At 50.7% G+C, this 18,496-nt stretch overlaps 1 protein-coding gene across 3 annotated transcripts in view; it reads right to left on the bottom strand.

The window, feature by feature from the left end:
* OTOF (otoferlin) overlaps positions 1-13,748 on the bottom strand; it is a 114,853-nt gene extending 101,105 nt beyond the window's left edge. For all 3 annotated transcript variants that reach the window (XM_064709991.1, XM_064709989.1, XM_064709990.1), the window contains exons 1-2: positions 12,922-13,748; positions 4,793-4,851 (exon numbers count right to left, since the gene is read on the bottom strand). In XM_064709991.1, the coding sequence (XP_064566061.1) occupies positions 4,793-4,851; positions 12,922-13,000 (138 nt within the window). In that variant the 5' untranslated portion in view covers positions 13,001-13,748. The remainder of the gene's footprint in view (positions 1-4,792; positions 4,852-12,921) is intronic.
* Between the last annotated feature and the right edge of the window lie 4,748 nt (positions 13,749-18,496).

Here is an 18,496-nt window from a genome sequence, read left to right as displayed (position 1 = left end):
AGCCAGGATCAGGTGGGAAAAAGAGGAGAGGGGTGAGCCAGGATTGGTTGGGAAAAGGAGAGGGAAAAGCCAGGAGGGTTTTCGGAAAAGGAGAAGGATGAGCCAGGATCAGTTGGGGAAAGGATGGGAGGGATGAGCCAGGAGGATTTTTGGAAAAGGAAGAGATGGATGAGCAAAGATCACTTGGGAAAAGGGGAGGAAAGAGTCAGGAGGATTTTGGGAAAAGAAGGAGATGGATGAGCCAGGCAGGATGAGTTGGGAAAAGGAGAGGGAAGAGACAGGGTTGTTTGGGAAAAGGAGAAAGAAGAACCAGGACCATTCAGGAAAAGGACAAGGATGATCCAGGAGTTTTTGGGAAAAGGAAGAGAAGGATGAGCCAAGAGGATTTTGTGAAAAGGAAGCAATGGATGAGTAAAGATTTGCTGGGAAAAGGAGGAGAGGGATGAGCAAGGATCAGGTGGAAGAAGGAGAGGGATGAGCCAGGAGCAGCTGGGAAAAAGAGGAGAGGGATGAACCAAGAGTGCTCCAGGGAATGGCAGTGGAGGGGATGGAGAAAGGATTATTTTCCCAGGAAAAACGCAGCAGGGCTGTTTTACAGGAATGCCGTTAAGGATGTGCCCAATGCCAACTATTCCATGGATTCACACATGAAAAATATAAACAAGGGATGAAAATGGGAATACAGAACCAGGCTGGGAGAGCTGGGAATGTGCAGCTGGATCAGGGAAGGATCCAGGGAATCCTTGGAAAAAAATCCTGGAACCCCATCCCAAAGGGGCTCCAGGAGAGCTGGGATTTGGGCAAGGGCTGGAGGGGCAGGAGGCAGGGAATGGCTTCCAGTGGGAAAGGGGAGCTTGGGATGGTGGGATCTTGGGAAGGGATTCCTGGCTGGGCTGGGATTCCCAGAGAATCCCTGGCAGTGTCCAAGGAAAGGTTGGAGCACCCTGGGATGGCGGGAGGCGTCACAGTTGGAACTGGATAATCCTTAAATTGTAAATTCCCTCCCTTCCCAAACCATTCCATGATTCCATAAAACATGATCCCTTTCCTTTTTTTTTTAATTTTGCTTCCCAAGGCAAATCCCTCTGTCAGCCCAACCCTCTGGATTCATGGATTTCCAAACCCCCACAACTCCCAAATCCCCCCTTCCCAAGCCACTCCTGGTGCACCCCGGGTCGGGAATGTGCCAGAAGCAGCGGATCCGGAATCCAGGATCCCTCCCAGGAGGAGCAGAGCGGGATTGAAAACCACGGGAAGGGAATTTGCTCATCCAGCAGATTCCCAGGAAAAAACCGGTGCCTCCTCAGCACTTCCCGAGCTATTTATTCCCGAATTTAATTGGTCTGCAGAGTCAAGGAAGCAAAGGGAAAATTACTGGGATATAAAGGGAAATGGGAAATGGCACCAATGGATCCTGCAGCAGGATTTATCCCGAGCTCTCAATGTGGGGATGGAATTTCTCCTTGGTTTTTTCCCAAATGTTTTGGTGCTCCAGGGATTGGATCCGGTGGTCAAATCACCTGGAAATCCCAAGGTTATGGAATCAAGGAGTTGGAAAAATCCTTGGAGATCACCGAATCCAAGAATTCCCAGCGCTGCCGGGGGCCACCCTTGGTCCATCTCCCCACATCCATGTGGATTGAAATCCCTCTGGGAATTCCACCACTGGACAGCCCTTTCCAGGAAGGAATTCTGCAGGAATGCCAAATCTCTCTGGCCTGAGGAATTGTCCTATTCCCACTTTTCAGGGCTCTGCACCAGGAGAGCTCCTTTTCCCAGAGAGAGGAATTTCCCACAAAAATGGGAATTTTCCCAGCCAGGTTCCCTTGTCCCTGTCCAACCTCCATCCAAAAGGTGCTGGATGCGCTTTGGGATCCACCAAATCCCAGGAAATCCACTCCAAACCCAAGGAAAGGCAGAGGAAGTGGCAGCAATTGTGGGGGGTGACATCAAGGGATTCACTAAATTCTGGGATTGCGTTTGCCAAAGGAAAAGGGGGAAAATAACCCTGGAAAAGTCGTGGCTGGAGCCACAGCTTGATCCCAAGGGTTTTCCAAAAAAAAAAAAAACAATGGGAAACTGGAAGGGTCCTGGCACAGAATTCCCAGAAAAGTCGTGGCTGCCCATGGATTTCTGGAAGTGTCCAAGGCCAGGCTGGACAGGGCTTGGAATACCCTGGGATCAGGAAAAGTATCCCTGTCCCTGGAATGGGATGGGTTTTAAGGTCTCTTCCCACCCAAAATTCCATGGTTTGTGTTTCCTGGAATTTGCAGGAGCAGCTCCTGCCTCAGGGCCTGTTCGAAATTATCCCAGGAAATTTCATCTCCCAGGAATTTGGGCTCCTTCATTCCCAGAGATTCCCTTCCCTCCCAGGCTGGGGGGGATCTGCAGGAAAAGCCTTTCCAAGATTAAATCCTTCGGGATTTCAGCACGGAACACAAACATTCCTGATTAATTGGGGAGCTGTGCGCAGCCTCTGGAATATTCCAGGATCCGGGGCAGCACAGGGTTTGCAGAATTCTTCAAGGAATGAAAGAGAAAATAATTGGAAAAGAAACGGAGCGGAACCAAACAAATGGAAACCGCTGGGGTTTGAAATCCAAATCCTGCCTGGAGGCGGATCCTGATTTATGGAAAGAGGGGGCAGGAAAAGAGGGAATTAACATGGAAAAGAGGGGGCAGGAAAAAAGGGAATTAACATGGAAAAGAGGGGGCAGGAAAAAAGGGAATTAACATGGAAAAGAGGAAAAAAGGGAATTAACATGGAAAAGAGGGGGCAGGAAAAGAGGGAATTACCACGGAAAAGAGGAAAAAGGGAATTAACATGGAAAAGGGGGGGCAGGAAAAAAGGGAATTCACACGGAAAAGAGGAAAAAAGGGAATTAACATGGAAAAGAGGGGGCAGGAAAAGAGGGAATTAACATGGAAAAGAGGGGGCAGGAAAAAAGGGAATTCACACGGAAAAGAGGAAAAAAGGGAATTAACATGGAAAAGAGAGGGCAGGAAAAGAGGGAATTAACATGGAAAAGAGGGGGCAGGAAAAGAGGGAATTCACATGGAAAAGAGGGGGCAGGAAAAAAGGGAATTAACATGGAAAAGAGGGGGCAGGAAAAAAGGGAATTCACATGGAAAAGAGGAAAAAAGGGAATTAACACGGAAAAGAGGGGGCAGGAAAAGAGGGAATTAACATGGAAAAGAGGGGGCAGGAAAAAAGGGAATTCACACGGAAAAGAGGAAAAAAGGGAATTAACATGGAAAAGAGGGGGCAGGAAAAAAGGGAATTAACACGGAAAAGAGGGGGCAGGAAAAGAGGGAATTAACATGGAAAAGAGGAAAAAAGGGAATTAACATGGAAAAGAGGGGGCAGGAAAAGAGGGAATTAACATGGAAAAGAGGGGGCAGGGAAAAAGGGAATTAACATGGAAAAGAGGAAAAAAGGGAATTAACATGGAAAAGAGGGGGCAGGAAAAGAGGGAATTACCACTGAAAAGATGGGGCAGGAAAAAAGGGAATTCACATGGAAAAGAGGGAATTAACATGGAAAAGAGGGGGCAGGATAAAAGGGAATTACCACGGATTTCCTCAGCTCTGACATCACAGAATCCAAGGATTATTCACGTTGGGAAAACCCTCTGGGATCGTTGAATCCAAGACATGGGAATAGAACAATTCCTGGAGTGCCACATCCAGGAAATCCTTGGAAACCTCCAGGGATGGGGACTCCAAACCTCCCTGGGAGCCCTTCCCAAGGCCTGGCCGCCCTTTCCATGAGGAATTATTCCCAAAATCCGGCCTCAAATTCCCTGGCACAGCCTGAGGCCGTTTCCCCTTGTCCTGTCCCTATTCCCGGGAAGCAAAGCCTGACTCCCGTCCTGCTCCAGGATTTGGGATCTGTCCTGGATAATCCGAGTGGTTTGAACTCCAAATATTCCCAGGAATTCCCTGTGCCCACAGGAGGGTGGAGATTCCCTGGATATTCCCTCAGCAGGAAGGATTTGATCCCTCCATGGCATGGCAGAGCCTGTGGCTGCTCCAGGAGGGGTTTGTTTCCCTGAAATTTCTGGAATTCCAGGCTGGACACAGCTCCTGATCCAAACATGATCCCAACCATTCCCAAATATGGTTTTCCAATGGCATGTGGTGAATCAGGGGGGGAAAAATCCCACAGGGCTGGTGGGAGATGGAGTTGGATGGGGCTTGGAGGGGGAAAAATTCCCAAAAATTTGGGATATTCCAGCCCTGGAAGCGTTCACGGGAGGGTTTGGGTGGGAAGGGAAATTAAATCCCATCCCATTCCATGGGCAGGGAAATTTCCCTATCCCTGTTTGCTCCAAGGCTTTTCCTTGGACACTTCCAGGGATCCAGGGGCAGCCACAGCTCCTCTGGGAATTCTGTGCCTGAAGGAAAAAGAAGGAATTTCAGGAGGAGGAAAAAATCCCAACTTTTTCCTCCTGAGACAAAGGAAAATGGAGCCAAAATCCCAGCAGGATTTTCCCAGCTTGGACGAACATTTTTTCCTGAAATTCAGGGCAGAAAACATGGAAATTTTTATGTTTTTAATTTATCCCTCAATCCTGAAAAATTCCATAGGGATTTTCCCACCTGTGTCCAGCCAGGAATCCCGTTTGGTACCTGCCAGGAGAAATCTTGGAGCTGACAAAAAAGATGCCAAGAAAAATTTGGGAACAGGGATTTCACCAGGACTGGAAATCCTGGGTATCCACCTGGACACGGAATCCTGGGAAAACAAGTGGGATTTTTGGGATAAAAACAATGGAAAAAATTCTCCTACCTCATCAAACTTGGCCTCGTCCTCGCAGTTTTCCAGCACTCGAGTGTAAAAGGAAAGTCCTGGAAAATAAAAAGAAGGAAAAGAGGTGGATAAAGAGCTGGGAGACCTGGTGACACCCTGGAATTTTGGGATCTGGATGGAAAAATCCCACTGGAATTCCACATCCTGGGAGAGACCCCTTGATCCTGTGGCACCTCCCTGCTCCAACCCTTCCCAATCCAGGAGCATCCAGACTTTTCCTGAAGGTGGAATCGTTATCCATCGGTTTTCCAGGGGGTATCCATGAGTGATATCCCTCATTTTCCAGCCCCATTCCCGAGAGGAAGCCTCTCCTGGCAGCTCCTTGTCATCCATTAACTCCCAGCTCCCTAATTAGCTCCGGACACAAACGCAATTAAGCCGGGATGAAGTGGGAATTCCCGTGGGAAAGCGACTCTGGAGCAGAGCTCAGATCCTGCTGGAGCGTCCCAAAAAATGGGCCGGGTGATGGAAATTCCCTATTTTCCTGCCTTTTCCACAAAGCCAGGCTGAAAAGATGGAATTCCCAGAAAATCCTGGAGTCATCTCTGGTTTTTCCCATGTTTTCATGGATCTGGGAGCCCTTTGGATGTCCCAGGATTCGATCCCATTCCCAAATCCCTGATGGAAAACCGGGACAATCCTAAAGGCAAAGCTGAAAGCTCTGGATCCTCACAGGATACCTTGGGAATGTAGGACTCAAATCCAAAGCTGTGGATGGAGAGGAATCCCTGATATTCCAGGATTTTGGCCATGGAATCCATTCATCCAAAGCCAGGATGAAAAGCCAGAATTCCCTGAAAATCCTGGAGTCATCCCTGTTTATTTCCATATATTTTTCCAAATGGATCTGGGAGCCTTTTGGAGCCATCCGGATGCAGTCCCATTCCCAAATCCCTGATGGAAAACTGGAGGAATCCTAAAGGCAAAGCTGAACCTCCACTCTGGATCCTCACAGGATCCCTTGGGAATCCTGTAGGATTCCCTTGGGAATATGGGAGCCAAATCCAAAGCTGAGGGTGGAGAGGAATCCCTGATATTCCAGGATTTTGGAGCAGATTTTGGCCATGGAATCTGCCTTTTCCCTCCACTTCCAGAGCGGGATCCACTGCCAGCCCTCCCTGGCTGCTCCAATGGATCCGGAATTCCATTTGTGCCTCAGTTTCCCCCAGTTTGGAAAACGCTGCGGCTCCCAGGATTCCCAGGAGAGGAGGAGCAGCATCACTTCCCACTCCAGCCTCGGGAATGTTTTATCCCAGATTTCTCTCCTTCCTCTCCCACCCAGGAGCTCCGGCGGATCCCTCGGGATGTGCCGCCGGATGGGGCTGGGATGGGGAAAGGAATCCCATCCAGGAAAACCTCAGGAATGAGGAATATCCAGCTGAGAGCTGGGATCCTGAGCTCCTCATTCCATGCTCAAGCATTCAAAGCTTTTCCAGAGGCGCTGGAAAAGTTTTTCCTGATGGATTTAGAGACTGAGCTCCAACCAGAAACATTCCAGGCCTGGAATTCCAGGTCAGTGTGCCTGGAATCCATCCTATCCCACCCCGGGGCAGGACAGGGCCTGGATGAAGGAAGGAACCGTGGAAAATTATTTGGGAATTATTTTTCTTGGAAAACTCCTCTCGGACTGAGTCCGGCATTCCCTGATCTGTGTCCCCAAGTGTGACATCCACAGGGATTTTGATCCCTTTGGGAATGGGGATCCCACAGCCCTGGGCTGCTCCTTCCAGGCAGGAATTATTCCCAAGGAATGATTCCCATGGACACTGCCACTTCCAGTCAGGAATTTTTCCCAAGGAATGATTCCCATGGACACTGCCCCTTTCCAGGCAGGAATTATTCCCAAGGAATGATTCCATGGGTGCTGCCCTTTCCAGGTGGGAATTATTCCCAAGGAATGATTCCCATGGGTGCTGCCCCTTTCCAGGCAGGAATTATTCCCAAGGAATGATTCCCATGGGTGCTGCCCCTTTCCAGGCAGGAATTATTCCCAAGGAATGATTCCCATGGACACTGCCGCTTCCAGGCAGGAATTATTCCCAAGGAATGATTCCCATGGACACTGCCACTTCCAGTCAGGAATTTTTCCCAAGGAATGATTCCCATGGACACTGCCCCTTTCCAGGCAGGAATTATTCCCAAGGAATGATTCCCATGGACACTGCCACGTCCAGGCAGGAATTTCTCCCAAGGAATGATTCCCATGGGTGCTGCCTTTCCAGGCAGGAATTATTCCCAAGGAATGATTCCCATGGCTGCTGCCTCTTCCAGGCAGGAATTTTTCCCAAGGAATGATTCCCATGGGTGCTGCCTTTCCAGGCAGGAATTATTCCCAAGGAATGATTCCCATGGCTGCTGCCTTTCCAGGCAGGAATTTTTCCCAAGGAATGATTCCCATGGACGCTGCCGCTTCCAGGCAGGAATTTTTCCCAAGGAATGATTCCCATGGACACTGCCGCTTCCAGGCAGGAATTATTCCCAAGGAATGATTCCCATGGGCGCTGCCCCTTTCCAGGCAGGAATTTTTCCCAAGGAATGATTCCCATGAGTGCTGCTCCTTTCCAGGCAGGAATTATTCCCAAGGAATGATTCCCATGGGGCTCAGGGCAGCCTGGGTTTAATCCAAGGGCCAAAATTCCATCATGGATTTAAGGAATAGCTCGGAGAGGACCAGGACACTTCCCAGGTAGCATTCCCAAATTTTCCTGGAGCGAGGGAGCAGCAGAGAATTCCCGGGGAAACTAAATGAGGAAGGAGATCTCAGAGCAGGTGGATTGGGATGAGCTTTAGGATCCTTTTCATCCCAAATCATTCCATGATTCCAAGATCATGAAAAATTCCCATTTTTCTGTTCTGGAATCCATGGCATGCCAGAAAGATCCTGAAGGATTGTCCCGCTAATTTATCCTTACGGATTTTTCCCATCCCCTCATCCCGAGCCGGCTCCTGCATCCCATGGAATATTCCAGACCGGATTCCGGCCCCAGAGCTCTCCCACATCCCAAAACATTCCAGCTGCGTGTCCAGGAGGTTCCCAGTGATCACCCCTGGAATTCCCAGTCTGCACGGAGCTGCTCCCTCAATTTCCCGTTGGATACAAGGAATTTGGGAAAGACACCCAGAGCCTTTGGAGGGGAATTTTTATCCCTATGGATCTGAGGTTTGGTGCAGCTTTGGAGCTGGGAATGAGCCCAAAGCCTGCTCAGGAATTTGGGAAAGATGTGGGAAACTTTGGAGCTGAAGGTTTTCCATGTGGATCCAAGGTTTGCTGAGCTTTGGATGAGCCCAAATCCCTCTCCAGGCACATCCAAGGGATGGATCCATCTGGATCCACTTCCCAGATCCAACCACATCTGGAATTTCTTCCCGAGCTGCTTCCAGCCCCTTTTAGCAGCTGGATTTTCCTGGCCAGGGCCTGGATGAGCCTGGGAAAAGGAATTCCCGCCTGGAAGCATCAGGCATTGGCTGCATCCCGGCGTGACCCTAAATCCCCTTTTCCATGGGAATTTGTGGATGGAAAAGGGCAGGAAAAACCCTCAGGACCCTGATCCAACCATCCTGGAAATTCCTTCCTTGGAATTCCAGAATCCCAGAATGTGTTGGGTGGGAAGGGACCTCCTTCAATCCTATGATCCCATTCCAATCCCAATATCCCAGGGTGCTCCAACCTTTCCTGGGACACTGCCAGGGATCCAGGGATTCTCTGGGAATTCCAGCCCAGCCAGGAATTCCTTCCCAAGATCCCACAATCCCAAGCTCCCCTTTCCCAGTGGGAAGCCATTCCCTGTTTTCCAGTCCGGACCCAAAGCAGGGACAGATCCCAAAATTCCCAAAATCCCACTGAGAATTTGGGCCGGATTCAGGAGCAGGAATGTCCAGAACCAGAAATTTGGGATCTCCCAGGGCTCCATAGTGGATTTTCTGGGAATTCCACTTTTTTCCAGGGATGTTCTTGGAGCTGGAAGCACGACAGGGAGCTGACGGTTAATTATCCCTGATTAATGATGCCGAGCTCATTAAGAGCAGGGAAAGCTGATCCAGGCTGGCAATGGAATTCCTGGAATTCCCCTGCAGAGGTGGGATCACCATTCCAGCCTTTTTTTCACTGACAGAATTCCTTGAATTCCTCGGCTGAGCTGGGATCCCTGTTCCTGCCTTTTTTTTTCACTTATGGAATTCCTGGGATTCACCTGGGATCGCTGTTCTTGCCTTTTCTACACAATGGAATTCCTGGAATTCCTCGGCTGATCTGGGATCCCTGTTCCCGCTTTTTTCTCACTTACAGAATTCCTGGAATTCTCCTGCTGAGCTGGGATCCCTGTTTCTGCTTTTTTCTCACTTATGGAATTCCTCAGCTGAGTTGGGATCTTTGTTCCCGCCTTTTTCTCACTGATGGAATTCCTGGAATTCCTCGGCTGAGCTGGGATCACTGTTCCTGCCTTTTTCTCACTGATGGAATTCCTGGAATTCCTGGATTTTCCCTGCTGAGCTGGAATCGCCATTCCCATCCCCATCCCACTCTCCCTCCATGGATTCCCGGCCTCTGGAAAAACTGGGATCCCATCCCGAGCTTTTCCCAAGCCTTGGAAAAACTCCGGCAGCTCCGGAACTTCCACAGCCCTGGGGGAATTTTTGCTCCTTCCCAAGGAAATCTTTGGATCTGCTGCGGATCCCGGTGGGAATTTCACCTTGGGAATCCATCCCCCTTTTCCCTGGATAAACCTGAGGGGAAGGGATCCCAAAAGGAGCAGGTTTGGGGTCGTGCGTGGGGAAACTGAGGCAGGGATGGATGGTGGGATTCCCCAAATCCTGTCCCTCAAATTCCACCCCCAAATCCGGACCCCAATTCCCGATTGCCAAATCCTGTCCCTCAAATTCCACACCCAAATTCCACACCCAAATCTTGCTCCCCAAATCCTACCCAAAATCCTTTCCAAATCCCGATCCCCTAAATCTTTCCTCAATCTTCTCCCCAGTTCCTGCACCCCAAATCCCACCTCCTCAAAATCCTATCCCCCAAATTCTGCACCTCCAAATCCTGCCCCTCAATTCCCATTTCCCAAATCCTGCTCCACCAATCTGCCCCAAACCTGCACCCAAATCCTGTCCCAATCCATCCCAATCCCAAACCTCCAAATCCTTTCCCTCAAATCCTTCTCCTCAGTTCCTGCACCCCAAATCCACTCCCAAATCCTCCCAAATCCTGCTCAATCCTCACCCAAATTCCATCCCCAAATCCTGTCCCTCAAATTCCACACCCAAATCTTGCTCCCCAAATCCTGCTCCCCCAAAATCCTGTCCCCAAATCCCACCCCAAAATCCTGTTCCCAAATCCCACTCCTCAAATCCCGATCCTCTAAATCCTTTCCCTCAAATCCTTCTCCCCAATTCCTGCACCCCAAATCCCACCTCCCCAAAATCCTATCCCCCAAATCTGCACCTCAATTCCCATTCCCAAATCCTGCTCACCAATCCTGCCCTCAAATCACCCAAATCTGTCCCAAATCCTGCTCCCCAAAATCCTGTCCCAAATCCCAAACCTCCAATCTTCCTCAAATCCTCCCATTCCTGCACCCCAAATCACTCCCAAATCCTCCCCCAAATCCTCCAAATCTCATCCAAATCCTCCCCCAAATCCTCCACCTCAAATCCCCACCTTCCAATCTATGCCCACTCTGCCCTCAAATCCCTCTCCCAAATCCACCCTCCAAATTTCCTCAAAATCTGCACCCAAATCCTCTCCACCATAATCCGTCCCCAAATTCCCTCCCAAATCCTGTCCTCCAAACCTGACTCCAATTCCCTCAAATCCATCCTTCTGCCCCAATTCCTGCCCTCAATTCCCATTCCCAAATCCTGCTCACCATCCTCCAAACCCTGCCCCAAATCCTGCTCCCCAATCCTGTCCCCAAATCCCATCCCAAATCCTGTCCCAAATCCCCATCAAATCCTGATCCTCCAAATCCTTTCCCTCAAATCCTTCTCCCCAATTCCTGCACCCCAAATCCCACCTCCCCAAAATCCTCTCCCCCAAATTCTCCTCCCAAAATCCTGTCCCCCAAACCCTGCACCTATCCCAAATACCTGTCCCTCAATTCCTGCTGCTCAATTCCCACTTCCCAAATCCTGCTCCACCAATCCTGTCCCTCAGCACCCCAAATCCTGATACCCCAAATTCCACTCCCCCAAATCTTGAACCTCCAAATCCTTTCCCTCAAATCCTTCTCCCCCAATTCCTGCGCACCAAATCCCGCTCCCCAAATCCTTCTTCCCCAATTCCTGTCCCAAATTCCCGCTCCCCAAAATCCTATACCTCCAAACCCTGCCCTCAAAATCCTGATCTTAAATCCCTCAATTCCCACTTCCCAAATCCTGCTCCACCAATGCTATCCCTCAAATCCTCATCCCAAATCCTTCTTCCCCAATTCCTGTCCCCCAAATCCTGTCCCAAATTCCTGCTCCCCAAAATCCTACCCCAAACCTGCCCCCAAATCCCGATCCTAAATCCCTTACCCCCAATTCCTGTCCCTCAACTCCCACTTCCCAAATCCTGCCCCACCAATCCTGTCCCTCAAACCCTGCACCCCAAATCCTGTCCCCAAATCCTGCTCCCCCAAAATCCTGTCCCCAAATTCCACTCCCCAAATCCTTCTCCCGCAATTCCTGCGCACCAAATCCCGCTCCCCAAATCCTTCTTCCCCAATTCCTGTCCCCCAAATCCTGTCCCAAATTCCTGCTCCCCAAAATCCTATACCTCCAAACCCTGCCCTCAAAATCCCGATCCTAAATCCCTCAACTCCCACTTCCCAAATCCTGCCCCATCTCCTCAATCCTGCATCCCCAAAATCCTGCCCCATCTCTCCCAAATTCCTGCCTCCCAATTCCCTGTCCCCCAATCCCATTCCCCCAATTTCTGCTCACTCAAATCCGCTCCCAAATCCCTCTCCCTCAATTCACGTCCCCATCCTCCTGCCCCCAAATCCTGATCCCAAATTCCACTCCCAATTCTCACCCTCCCCAATCTCCGTCCCACCAAATTCCCCAATCCTGTCCCCAAATTCCTGCCCCCAATCCCTCTTCCCCAAATCCCACCCCCCAATTCCGCTCCCTCAAATTCCTCCATCCCAATTCCTGATCCCTCAATCCCTCCTCCCACCTAATCCTGATCCCAAATCCCGCTCCCAATTCCTGTCCCCAAATCCCTCTCCCCAATTCCGCAATCCCTCCCAATCCCTCTCCCCCCAAATCCTGACCCCAATTCCCACCCCCAAATCCATCCTCCCCCAATTCCTGCCTCCCAGTCCCTTTCCCCTAAATCCCGATCCCAAAATTCCCGCTCCCCAAATTCCTCTCCCCAATTCCCAATCCCTCAATTCCTCTCCCCAATTCCTGATCCCTCAATCCTTCTCCTCCCAATCCCTCTCCCCCAAATCTTGATCCCAATTCCAGCTCCCCGATTCTCGACCCCCCCAATCCCTCTCCCCCAAATTCCTCTCCCCAAATTCCTGCCTCCCAGTCCCTTTCCCCGAAATCCCGATCCCCCAATTCCCGCTCCCCAAATCCCTCTCCCCAGTTCCTGATCCCTCAATCCCTCTCCCCCAAATCCTGACCCCAATTCCCGCTCCCCAATTCCTCTCTCCCAATTCCTGCCTCCCAGTCCCTTTCCCCTAAATCCCGATCCCCCAATTCCCGCTCCCCAAATTCCTCTCCCCAATTCCTGATCCCTCAATCCCTCTCCTCCCAATCCCTCTCCCCCAAATCTTGATCCCAATTCCCGCTCTCCAATTCCTGATCCCCCAAATCCCTCTCCCCCAAATCCTGATCCTCCCCCAATTCCTGCTTCTCAGTCCCTTTCCCCTAAATCCCGATCCCCCAATTGCCGCTCCCCAAATTCCTCTCCCCCAAAATTTGATCCCAATTCCCGCTCTCCAATTTCCAATCCCGCAAATCTCGATCCCCCAATTCCCACTCCCCAGATTCCTCTCCCCAGTTCCTGATCCCTCAATCCTTCTCCCCCCAATCACTCCCTCCCAAATCCCTCTCCCCAATTCCCAATCACCCAAATCCCCCTCCCCAAATCCCTCATCCCCAATTCCCGCTCCCGGTACCCCGGAACGCCGCCTTGGCGATGCGGTCGCCTTTGCCGCGGAGGCCGGAGACGGAGCGGAGCTGCAGCACCAGAGCCATGGCGGGACCGTGCGGGGCTGGGGACGGAGCCGCGGCCACCGGGGCGGGCTCGGCGCCGGGCCCGTGCGGATCCAGGCGCTCGGGGCGGGCCCGGGGCGGGCTCGGAGCAGAGCCCGGGGCGCTTCGGGGCGCTCGGTGCGGTGCCGGTGCCCGATGCGATCCCGGTGCGGTGCCGGTGCCCGATGCGGTCCCGTGCGGTGCCGGTGCCCGATGCGATCCCGGTGCGGTGCCGGTGCCCGATGCGGTCCCGGTGCTGGGGGCGGAGCTCGGGATGGTCCCGGGATGGTCCCGGTGCAGAGCCCGAGGTGGTCCCGGGGTGGTCCGGGTTCCAAATGCGGTCCCGGGGCGGGCTCGGTGCGGAACTCGGTCTGGTCCCGGGGTGGTCCCGGTGCCCGATGCGGTCCTGGAGCGGTCTCGGAGCGGAGCCCGAGGTGGTCCCGGGGCAGTCCCGGTGCCTGATGCGGTCCTGGAGCGGTCCCGGTGCAGAGCCCGGTGCGGACCGAGGTGCTCGGTGTGGTCCGGTGCAGCGTCCGGGACCTGATGCGGTCCCGGTGCGGAGCCCGAGGTGCTCCCGGGGCTTGATGCGGTCCCGGTTCTTTGATGCGGTCCCGGTGCTGGGTGCGGAGCCCGGTGCGGAGCCCACTGAGGTGCTCGGAGCCTGACGCGGTCCCGGTGCGGTCCCTGGGCCGGTTCTGGCGGCGGTCCCGGTCCTATCCCCGTGCCGCGCTCCGGAGCTCGGCTCGGTGCGGTCTCGGAGCTTCCCCCGCTCCCGGCGCTGAATTATTCAGCAGCGGGGCCGCCCCTCCTCCCCTCCCCTCCCTCCTTCCTTCCTCCCCTTTCTCCTCCTCCTCCTTGCCCTCCCTCCTCCTCCCCTTCCTTCCCTCCCCTCTTCTCTTTTTTCTTTCCTTTCCCTTTCCCTTTCCCTTTCCTTTCCTTCCTTTTTCCTTTCCTTTTTTCCTTTTTCTCTTTTTCCTTTCCTTTCCTTTTCCTCTTTCCTTTCCTCCTTCTTCCTTTCCTTTCCTTTCTCCTTTCCTCTTTCTTTCCTTTCCTTTCCTTTCCTTCTTCCTTTCCTTTCCTTTCCTTTCCTTTCCTTTCCTTTCCTTTCCTTTCCTTTTCCTTCTTTCCTTTCCTTTCCTTTCCTTTCCTTTCCTTTCCTTTCCTTTCCTTTCCTTCTTTCTTTTTTCCTTTCCTTTCCTTTCCTTTCCTTTCCTTTCCTTTCCTTTCCTTTTTCCCTTTCTTCCTTTCCTTTTTATCTTTCCTTTCCTTTCCTTTCCTTTCTCTTTCTTTACTTTCCTCCTTTCCTTTCCTTTCCTTTCCTTTCCTTTCCTTTCCTTTCCTTTCCTTTTCCTTTCTTTCCTTTCCTTTCCTTTCCTTTCCTTTCCTTTCCTTTTCCTTTCCTTTCCTTTCTTTCCTTTCCTTTTCCTTTCCTTATTTCCTTTCCTTTCCTTTCCTTCTTGAAATTTCCTTTCCTTTCCTTTCTTTCCTTTCCTTAATTTCCTTCCTTTTCCTTTCCTTTCCTTTTTTCCTTTCCTTGAATTTCCTTTCCTTTCCTTTTTTCCTTTCCTTTAATTTTTTCCTTCCTTTCCTTTCCTTTCCTTTCCTTTCCTTCCTTTCCCTTTCCTTTCCTTTTTCCTTTCCTTTCCTTTTTCCTTTCCTTTCTTTCCTTTCCTTCTTAAATTCCTTTCCCTTCTTCTTTTCCTTTCCTTCCTTTCCTTCCTTTCCTTTCCTTCTTTCTTCCTTTCCTTTATTTTCCTTTCCTTCCTTCCTTTCCTTTCCTTCCTTCTTTCCTTCCTTTCCTTTCCTTCTCCTTCCTTCCTTTCCTTTCCTTTTCTTTCCTCTTTCCTTCCTTCCTTTCCTTTCCTTCTTTCTTTTTTTTTTTCCTTTTTTTTTTTTCCTTCCCCTTTCCTTTCTCTTCCTTTCTTTCCTTCCTTCTCTTCCTTTCTTCCTTGAAATTTTCCTTTTCCTTTCCTTGAAATTTCCTTTCCTTTTATTTCCTTTTCCTTTCATTTCCTTTCCTTTCCTTTCCTTTCCTTTCTTTCCTTTCCTTTCATTTCCTTGAAATTTCCTTTCCTTGAAATTTCCTTTCCTTTCCTTTCCTTTCCTTTCCTTGAAATTTCCTTTCCTTGAAATTTCCTTTCCTTTCCTTTCCTTTCCTTTACTTTTCCTTTCCTTTCCTTTCCTTTCCTTTTCCTTTCCTTTCCTTTCCTTTTCCTTTCCTTTCCTTTCCTTTCCTTTACCTTTCCTTTCCTTTCCTTTCCTTTCCTTTCCTTTCCTTTCCTTTCCTTTCCTTTCCTTTCCTTTCCTTTCCTTTCCTTTCCTTTCCTTCCCTTCCCTCTTTTTCCTTTTTTCCCCTTTTTCCCCTTTTCTCCCTTTTCCTTCCCCCCCCCTTTTCCCCTTTTTCCCCTTTTCCCTTCCCAGCTGCAGGAATTTGGGAATGGGGAAACTGAGGCAGAGCTCCATGGGATCCGCACTGCCCGCCCTTCCCAAAAAAAATCCCTGGAATGTCTTGGAAAAGCCGAGCCGGACCCAGCTCCATGGGGAGGAGTGAGAGGGAAAGAAACCTCCGGGAATCCTGGAATTCTTGGGGGCTGGAAAAGCCCTCGGAGCCTGGACCTGATCCAGGTCTCCCCAAATCCACAGGGATTTGAAATCCCCCCGGGAATGGGGATTTAAACCCATTCCAGGCAGGAATTGTTCCCGATATCCCAGAAACCTCCCCTGGCACGGCTGGAGGCCGTTCCCTCATCCCGTCCCTCATTCCCTGGGAGCAGATCCCGATCCCGCCCGGATTCCAGCCGGGAATTCCCTCGGGAATTTACAGTCCTGGGGTGAGATGGGGAGGGATTCCCAAAAAATCCCAAATCCCATGGATTCACAGGTGGGAATGCCCAGGTGTGTCCTGGGATTCCCAAAAAATCCCAAATCCCATGGATTCAGAGATGGAATGCCTAGGTGTGTCCTGGGATGGGGCAGAATTCCCAAAAAATCCCAAATCCCATGGATTCATAGCTGGGAATGCCCAGGGATTCCCAAAAAATCCCAAATCCCATGCATTCACAGTTGGGAATGCCCAAGTGTGTCCTGGGATTCCCAAAAAAGCCCAAATCCCATGGATTCACAAGTGGGAATGTGGGATGGGGAGGAATTACCAAAAAATCCCATGGATTCATAGCTGGGAATGCCCAGGTGTGTCCTGGGTGGGGAGAGATTCCCAAAAAATCCCAGATCCTATGGATTCAGAGGTGGGAATGAGGGATGGGGCAGAATTCCCAAAAAAAACCCACAAATCCCATGGATTCAGAGGTTGCAATGCCCAGGGATTCCCCAAAAATCCCAAATCCCATGGATTCAGAAGTGGGAATGTGGGATGGGGCAGAATTCCCAAAAAATCCCATGGATTCAGAAGTGGGAATACCCAGGTGTGTTCCGGGGTTCCCAAAAGAGCCAAAATCCCATGGATTCAGAGGTGGGAATGCTGGATGGGGAGGAATTCCCAAAAAATCTCAGAACCCATGGATTGACAGGTGGGAATGCTGGATGGGGCAGAATTCCCAAAAAATCCCAAATCCCAGGGATTCACAGCTGAGAATGCCCATGTGTCCTGGGATTCCCAAAAAATCCCAGATCCCATGGATTCACAAGTGGGAATGTGGGATGGGGAAGAATTCCCAAAAACTCCCATGGATTCAGAGGTGGGAATGCTGGATGGGGAGGAATTCCCAAAAAATCTCAGATCCCATGGATTGACAGGTGGGAATGAGGGATGGGGCAGAATTCCCAAAAAATCCCATGGATTCATAGCTGGGAATGCCCAGGTGTATCCTGGGTGGGGAGAGATTCCCAAAAAAGCCCAGATCCCATGGATTCAGAGGTGGGAATGTGCAGGTGCATCCTGGGGTGGGGGGCAGAATTCCCAAAAAACCACAAATCCCATGGATTCAGAGGTTGCAATACCCAGGGATTCCCAAAAAAGCCCAGATCCCATGGATTCAGAGGTGGGAATGTGGGATGGGGCAGAATTCCCAAAAAATCCCATGGATTCAGAGGTGGGAATACCCAGGTGTGTTCCGGGGTTCCCAAAAGAGCCAAAACTCCCATGGATTCAGAGGTGGGAATGCTGGATGGGGAGGAATTCCCAAAAAATCTCAGATCCCATGGATTGACAGGTGGGAATGAGGGATGGGGCAGAATTCCCAAAAAAACCCAAATCCCATGGATTCACAGCTGGGAATGCCCAAGTGTGTCCTGGGATTCCCAAAAAAAGCCCAGACCCCATGGATTCACAGGTGGGAATGTGGGATGGGAGGAATTCCCAAAAAATCCCATGGATTCATAGCTGAGAATGCCCAAGTGTGTCCTGGGATTCCCAAAAAAAGCCCAGACCCCATGGATTCACAGGTGGGAATGAGGGGTGGGGCAGAATTCCCAAAAAACCCCCACAAATCCCATGGATTCACGGGTGGGAATGCCCAGGTGTGTCCCGAGATGGGCAGGATTCCCAAAATCCCAAATCCAAATCCCAAACAGGGCAGGATAAATCCGGGCCCATTCCCTGGGATTGGGCTGGAAAATCCACGAAAGGCTTGGGGAGAGGAAAAGGGAAATCTGGGAATTTGGGAATCCTGAAATCTGGGAATCTGCTCTTGTGCCTGGCAGATTTTATTGGGAAAGAGAAAAATCCCTCGGGAATTCTGAAGCTGCTCTGGCTTTCCTTGGAAACTCCCTGGGAAATTATAATTTATGGTAATTAGACTTCATTGCATATTCATGAGCTTTTATGGGAATCCCGTCCCATCCTAGGGATGGGCATTCCCACCTGAAAATCCATGGGATCTGGGATTTTTTGGGAATTCCACACCATCCCACATTCCCACCAGTGAACCCATGGGATTTGGGATTTTTTGGGAATTCTGCCCCACTTAGGACACACCTGGGCATTCCCAGCTGTGTGAATCCGTGGGATTTGGGATTTTATGTGAATCCCTGAGCATTCCCAGCTGTGAATCCATGGAATTTGGGCCTTTTTTGGGAATTCTGCCCCATCTCACATTTGCACTTGTGAATCCATGGGATTTGGGATTTTTTTTTGGGAATCCCTGGGCATTCCCGCCTGTGAATCCATGGGATCTGGGATTTTTTGGGAATTCCTCCCCATTCTGCATTCCGAGCTGTGAATCCATGGAATCTGGGATTTTTTGGGAATTCCTCCCCATTCTGCATTCCGAGCTGTGAATCCATGGGATTGGGGATTTTTTGGGAATTCTGCCCCATCCCAGGATACACCTGGGCATTCCCACCCATAAATCCATGGGATTTTTGGGAATTCGGGGTCACATCTGAGCATTCCCACTTGTGAATCCATGGGATCTGGGATTTTTTTGGGAATCCCTGGGCATTCCCACCCATGAATCCATGGGATATGGGATTTTTGGGAATTCGGGAACACATCTGAGCATTCCCACTTGTGAATCCATGGGATCTGGGATTTTTTGGGAA

Source organism: Zonotrichia leucophrys, chromosome 3 (assembly GCF_028769735.1).
Source record: "Zonotrichia leucophrys gambelii isolate GWCS_2022_RI chromosome 3, RI_Zleu_2.0, whole genome shotgun sequence".
NCBI lineage: Eukaryota > Metazoa > Chordata > Aves > Passeriformes > Passerellidae > Zonotrichia > Zonotrichia leucophrys.
Note: the sequence above shows the minus strand (reverse complement) of the source record. Positions and strands in the feature narration are given on the sequence as shown.